Source organism: Athene cunicularia (genome assembly GCF_003259725.1).
Source record: "Athene cunicularia isolate RWA chromosome 17 unlocalized genomic scaffold, athCun1 chr17_part1, whole genome shotgun sequence".
Taxonomy (NCBI): domain Eukaryota; kingdom Metazoa; phylum Chordata; class Aves; order Strigiformes; family Strigidae; genus Athene; species Athene cunicularia.
In genome coordinates this window covers 2,882,823-2,890,017 of record NW_020799122.1, presented here as the reverse complement: position 1 = coordinate 2,890,017, position 7,195 = coordinate 2,882,823, and the positions used below count along the sequence as shown (strand labels likewise).

At 44.5% G+C, this 7,195-nt stretch overlaps 1 protein-coding gene across 1 annotated transcript; it reads left to right on the top strand.

The window, feature by feature from the left end:
- Window positions 1-53: 53 nt before the first annotated feature.
- TMEM250 (transmembrane protein 250) lies at window positions 54-6,093 on the top strand. The gene is made up of 2 exons (XM_026860598.1): window positions 54-795; window positions 2,941-6,093. Exon 2 carries the CDS (start codon window positions 3,074-3,076, stop codon window positions 3,491-3,493), a length of 420 nt encoding a protein of 139 aa, XP_026716399.1. The 5' UTR covers window positions 54-795; window positions 2,941-3,073; the 3' UTR covers window positions 3,494-6,093.
- Window positions 6,094-7,195: the final 1,102 nt, after the last annotated feature.

Sequence of the window (7,195 nt, the reverse complement as noted above, 5' to 3'; positions counted from 1 at the left end):
GAAAACTCACCAAAGCGAATGGTTATTCAGATTTTTAACTTCCTGATGAGGCCATCGTTAATGTGGTGCTTGGGGTAACAGCAGTGTGGCTGACATCGTGTTGCCTGGGTCCTAGAGTTGACATCCTTTGAGCTGCAGGATGATATGCAGAAGAGACCAACTCGGCTTTCCAGCCTCACAGCAATGTACTTTTAAAACAGAAAATACCCCCAAAATGATCTTGAGGAATGGGTGTCCAAATCTGTTTCTAGGCATCACATGCCAACGCACAGGTTTGGGGGCCTGCTCTTCCATGTTCTGTTTGGGAAACCTTGGCTGTGCGTGCTCTCTGCGTCGTGTTTTGTATGTCCTGGGTGAACGGTGATGGCTCTGTGATAGGAGAAGGTGAAAACTGATTTTCCCTTTCCTGTCTTTGTGCATGCCACTGAATACAAGCTAGCTGATTCTTTCCAGCATGTCTCAGTCAGCTGTAGCACACATATTACTGAGTGCATGAATCTTTTTAGAACCTTTATGGGATTAAAAATTCATGCTTGGGGAGGGGCCTTGTAATTCTGAACTTTTTAACGCACAAAATGAGCAGATTGAAACTCACTCTTTCATTTTATCTTTTAGATCGAGTCATATGTAGAGTGTTGTGAGTCTGTGAAGCACCTTAGCAGTTTCTTTCACTCTTCCTAGAAGGCCAGGTGTCACAGGAAAACTTCACGGTTTTGTTGCAAGAATTAAGTGGCATCCAGAAACGGCAGCTGATTACCGACCTTCTGCTGAGTGGATGGCAGCACCATTAAAAATGTAATATTTCAGAAAGTTTATTTTATTCTCACAGTGTCCCTCTACTCGTGGCTTTTCCAGTGTGATATTTGAGTTTATCTAAAGAGCGTGGACCTACCAAAGGCTGTTTGTGTGGTGGGCACAGTAAAAGGGAACAAGCTGCTGCTGTTCACGAGGAGTAAGTCTCTGCAGAGGAGCTGTTTGAGTGGCGGTTCTCTTAGATTTCATCTGTTTAAGGTTTTGTCAGAATCAAAGCTCCTCTTCTAAAACAGGGCTCAGGCAGTGTGTTGAGTTTGCCCCCACAAACTAATGCTTAGGCAGGCGGGGTTTGTGTTTGTCGCTGGGACACGCTCTTGCTGGGTGCTCTAACACTGTGTGTGCTGATTTCTCTGTGGCTCTTCAGGGACTCGGATTAAGTGGCTGTGTAAGAATTTGCTGGAAAATGATAAACTGTCTTTTGTGTGCTGGTGAAAGAGGTTGTAAGGAGAGACTGCATCATCAGAAATTGGATGCTCCGAATCCAGAGTATGTGAATTTTAACCAATCTTGCTAATTTAGTCCTCTGAAAATATCTCTGGAAGCAAACACTGAGCAGTCTGTACGCAGCATGTGGGAAGCATGTTCAGTTGCATGCTCCAGGCACAAAACTGTTGTTTTTAAGTAGCGTTGGTTTAGTATCTGACCACTTTGTCTTGCAAAATACATTCTTGTAACACACTTCCGAGCTACTTAGTATTTCCTTTCTACAGGCAGGAAATTATGGCAAAGAAACACCACCTAAACTTATGAAAGTGTCTTTGATAATTGAGAAGAGACCTCGATTTCCCAAATTCCTTAATCATAAGTTAACCCGTGCTGCTTTTTTATTAGTCCCTGATTCATATAGAGCCAACAGATTACCTGCAAGTTTCTGTAACGTGAAAAGGAATTAGAACCTGGGGCCAAGTAGAAGAGATCAGAACTGCAGTTTCCATTTACATGCAATTTGAGGTGGGAAGCAGTGAAAAGACTTACCCAGTGATGCACATGGTATCAGAGAAGGTTTTTAATATCAGAGTACAATTTCCTGCAGCCTTGTAACTTACTCTGTGATTAGTTTTCTTAGTAACAAAGTAAAAAAACTCTTTAAGTAACTTTTAAATTGTTTGTAATTTTAAGAGTAATAGGATTTCTGGTTCAACAAAGGAAAGATCTGCCCAGATCTGAATGCCTGGGCGTGCGAGGAGGCTGGGGAAGTCCCTGTTGTTTTCTAGCATTATCTGATGAGTGCATTGTCATTTCATAATTCCCGGAATTTGGCACATCGCAAGCCTGGGGTGAAGCAGGGAGCAGCTAACAGGCTACTGCTCATCACTCACATAACAACAATGGGTGTGTGGAAGGATGTTAAGATTATAAATCCTAAACACTCCAGAAGATCAAGATATTTCACTTATCTCTGCAGGTCCCAAAGGGAGAAATAAACTGGTAGATGTCTTTGAAAGGCTGCCTTGCCTCTGGATGCAGTGACAGTGAGAGACTGCGAGGCTTGCCTGAGCAAGGGGAGGTGCGTCCTGTAGAGTGTGAAAAACACGATTGCCTCATTGTTCTTGCAAGACCTTCCATTATTTTCAGTTTGTTTATTTGGTGAAGCTTTGCCAGGTTTTGAACAGAAATCTAGAATCGCCGCCGTGTCTGGGCTGTAGAATTCATTTGCAAAAGTACTTGGAGAAATTTTTTTTTTTTTTTTTTTCCCCCCTTTAAATGAAATGGGCTCCAATGCAACCACGTACATTAGTATTACCACTCGCATGGGTGGACTGTTGCGGGATGGCTGTTTGATTAAGAAGGATCTGTGAATTAGCCAGGGTAATTCCAGAACAAAGTTCTTCTCTTTCCTGCATTAACACTGTAAAGCTTTTAACAGGTTCTAACTAGTGCTGACAGTGCATGCTGCTAGGGAGCTCTTTGGAATCTCACTTGGTGATGACGGAAAGAGAATTGTATTTCTCTGTGTGTTCCTGGTAAATAAATAAGCAAAGAAGCAAAGCAAAATTGTTTTGAGCGAAGAAGTTGAGTTTTGCAAAGCCAGTTGTAAATAACCACCAAGCCAGAGTGTGCCTGCCAAGCTGCCTCTCCTCCCGCTGGGGCTGCTTCAATGTGTTTTCCTTCTCTGCCTTCCTGCAGGTCTCTTCCTTCCTGGAAATTCAGCAAAGAGTTAGCGTTCCCAGGCTGCCGGATCTCTTCCGTGTTAATGGATAATATTTGATATGTGCCCTGTAAATCCTGCCCTGGGACTCTGTGACCGGTGGGGTGCCTGATGCCTGTAATCCCCATTCCCCGCCGGGTCCGTTCGTTCCACGGCCCCCACACGACCTGCCTGCACTCGGCCTGTGGCCCGGTGAGGACCACTCACTTGGTGCGTACCAAGTACAACAATTTCGACATTTATCTCAAATCCCGATGGATGTATGGATTCATCCGTTTCCTGCTGTACTTCAGCTGCAGTCTGTTTACCTCCATCCTCTGGGTGGCACTCTCTATCTTGTTTTGCCTTCAGTACCTTGGCATCCGGATCTTTCTGCGTTTCCAGTACAAACTCTCCATCATCCTCCTCTTACTGGGGCGAAGGCGGGTAGACTTCAGCCTCATGAATGAACTGCTCATCTATGGAATTCATGTGACCATGCTGCTAGTGGGGGGGCTGGGATGGTGTTTCATGGTATTTGTGGATATGTAAATAAAACGCGCATGTGGGCTGAGAAGGTGACTTTTCTTCTACCCCAAAATGTGTCAATATCTTATTTTCTTTTTTTTTTTAATATATATAAATTAATTTATTTACCAGTGCTACTTTTTCTTGATAAAATAATGTACTTGTCTCTGGAATTTGTATTTTTTTGGAGGTGCCATTTTGATTATCGAAGGGCAACACTTCGGTGGTTTTTCTTTGCACAGTCCAAGTTAATATAAGTTTCTTCTAGTCATAGGAGCCTACCTTGCTGCTGTTCCTGTATTCCTATGGGCATGAAAAAGGCAGTGATTTATCTGGAGGACAGAAGCCAGATAACTTTGCACCCTGTGCTCTTAATCCATCCACCCTTTTTTTCTAAAAATGTTCCATAATGTCTCAGGATGTACTGTGTATCTTACTTGACCAGTGTTATCCTTTCTCTCTATATTTTGAATTTTGCGTATTCCCTGCTAAGAACAGGGGGCCGAATTCAATTCAATTCCCCCCGCAGTGGAAGGGGGGTTGCTGGTTTTTTTTTTCCTGTTTTGTTTTTAGGTTTTTGCAAGCCATGCTTTTGACCCACTATACTGTTCTGTTCACTTTAATGTAATTATATAGCTTTGAATGGCTTTGTGCTTTTCAGGCAGTTAGTGCTGAGTAATTGAGTCTTTCCCTAATAGAACAAATCCACTGGAGTGATGGGAGCAGAGTTTGGTGTCATGTGCTCTTGAAATTCCCACTCAAGGCAAATATGTTATCATTTTGCAATGATTCAGGGGAGCCCATTGCAGTGGTCTGTAGTGTTTAGACCTCGGGAGTTGGTTCTACTTTTCCCTGGATTGATTAGTTCCATTTCTTTCACAGAGGTACTTCTGTCTTACGGAGTATGGTAAGATGAGGCTGTCTTACCTAGGAGAGACTGAAAGCAGAGTACAATCTGAAATGGCAATAATTGTTCTCTGCAATTACAGAAAACATTCTCTCTCCTGCCTCGGCAGCAGTGAGTGGGGTCACTGGAGAGCTTTACTAACAGCTCAAGAAGGGAGTTAAGCGTTAAGCTCCGTTTTAGTGGTCTTGATTGAAAAATCTCAGACTGTTCCTCTGCAGTCAGTCAAGTAACTCTTTATTTATGGAGTCCGGAAGCTGACCTAAAGTTTATTTTTATTCTGGTTTTGATTGATTGTTTTTCCTTACAATGGAATACTTCTCTTTTCCCTGTGTTCTTTAAAGAACTGTTTAAAAACATGTTGAAAAAAATGATGGAGACCCTTTTTTCTTTTTTTCTCCTGCCCTGTAAAATCAATGGAGTTGATCATAACAGAATAAGCCAAGACTGGAAATACGTGACTGTTCTTTTATCATTTCTTTGGCCTGAGCTGTGAACGTGGTTGAGAAGAAAGCCTGTTTGCACACAGGGAAGGACGCTTCCCATTTCAGCTTGTGAGTATTGCAGTCCTTCGCTGACATCCTTTGATTTGTAGGCTTATGGATGCAAAATAGAGAAGCTTCGCTCTGAAGCGCAAAGCTAAAGCAAACCCAGAAATTATCTCATTATCAAGTGTTACAGATAACGCAGAGCTGAATAAATAACGAGCTATGGTGGTGTGAACTTTAGATTAGCCCCGCGAGGGCCAGAGACTGCTTCTGCAGGAAAAGATGTAGTGTCAGCATGTGTCACAAACCGGTGTCTGGAAGTTTCCTCCTAACTGTAGAGCTCCCCAGAGCCTTGTTCTGGGATCGTTCTCTGGGCTGCAGGTCCTCAGTGTCCCCCAGGTTCGAGCTGCAGCATTGCGCTGTAGGCAAAGGGAATTCCCAGTAATTCCCAACCCAGTGCTTTCCTCCCCAGTACAGCTGTCAGCCTGGGGCATTGCAGCTCTGGTGTGCAGACTGCGGGACTCCTGGGATAGCTGTGCTCAAGAATTTCTGCAGCAAACATGTTCCAGATGGCCAGCAAACAGCCCGGGCGTGAGCCGAGAGACCGGCTGGGCCGCCAGCGAGGCGCAGCCGTCCCCTGCCCTTGGCAGGAGGCACAGCCCGGAGCCTGCTTGGGTGGTAGCACCTCGTTTCACCTTAGAGTGGCTATTCCAGCGCTCAGAATAATGAATAAAAGGGTGATTTGGGGTACGCGTGGGCGCTGCTGCGCTCCCCACCCGTGCCTCCTTGAGCCGGTGGGTGCTCATCGTGACACTCGACTGCTCGACCAGCCCTGTGGGAGTTTGGTGGAGGCTCCGAAGGAAGGAAAGGTCTAGGCTGTGGCAGGGTTGTGAACTTCTCCAGTTCCAACCTGTTCTTTGAAAACCCACACAGGAGCAGGGTGACACGGTGAGCTTTGATGTGTGTGAGCTTGGAAACAGGAACACCGATCATGCGATTAACACATGAATAGCAGGTGGTTCTTCCAAGGCTAATTTGGTCAAGGAACAAAGGAGGCTGTGGGTACAAGGAGTCTCATACTTACCTTTTCCATCGCACGTAATTTGACTATGAGCCAACCACTTTATTCCATAAATATGACAGCCTGAGTGAGCTTTGTTTGAGCTCTCCCTGCTGAGCAGCTGGCCGTGTGACAGTGATCTCCCCTTGAGCTGGGATGCCTCTCGAGGTGAGACGCCCCTTACCCACCGCAGATCTTTGGTAAGTGAATAACCTTGCATCACGGGGCCTTAAAATCTTGTATTGGTAACTTTGGGTCCTTATTATATCCTCTGTGCAGTAAGGAATAGATTGAACCTTGCCTTCGGACTTTAAGCCTCGCTTTTACCACATCCGTCTTCAATAAACCGCTTTTGCTGCTGGTGGGTTTTTAAGCAGTCGGGATCCGCTCCGTGACGCTCCTGCAGTGGCAGTTGAACAGAGAAGAGCTTCTGCACTGCGGTTCATTACTGCACAGGCTTCCCCTCAGCCCTCTGCTTCCAGATTCAGTGGTGCGTACCAAGGGAAAAGTACGTGTCCTTATCAAATCACAAAAAGGTAATGTTTGCCAAGGGCCCAAACGTTTCTCGAGAGAGGCGTTGGGGCAGAGTTGCTTAGAAGCCAGTGGGAAGTGATTCCCCATTCCCCTTTTACAAAGGTTGCCAAGTCTCTGCTGTCAGAACACCCTGAATCTCAAGTTGGCAATTGCCCACAAAGATAGACGACCCCAAGATGAAATAATTGAGAAGGAGGCCTCGAAGGCGCTGCGAAGTTCAAAATATTCTCATCCTTGGTCATTCCCAGCACTTGGACACCTTGCAGTGCGCGGGTGGTGTGATCCTACCAGCATAGTGGGGGAAGTGAGGTCTCTTTGAAGTCATACTGGCAAGGAAGAGGAATTAATTTTCAGATGATTTGTTTTATGATGTAATAATTTGAACATTTTAGATCTACATGACTGGAGCAGTCTTTGGCAACTTTATGGCACTTTTCCTCTTCAAAGCATTTTCCAACTAGAGCTAATTAAACCTCACAACATCCCCAGGAGATTGCTGAATAAGTAAGAACTTGGTAGTGGTTCAGAATTTAAATTCACTGGTTTTAAATTTGAAATTTTTTTAAAAGCTTTTAGGATTACTCTGCCAAAATATTTTTTTTTCTCAAGCAGCTGAAATTCTAAAAGTTTCTTAAAAGCTCAAGGAGAGCCAAGCCACAATTGGAGGAGGGAGAAAGAGGCAGAAGAAATCTTAGATTAAGATTATGCAAATAATAACCTGGGGTTTTTTTTGCCTTTTA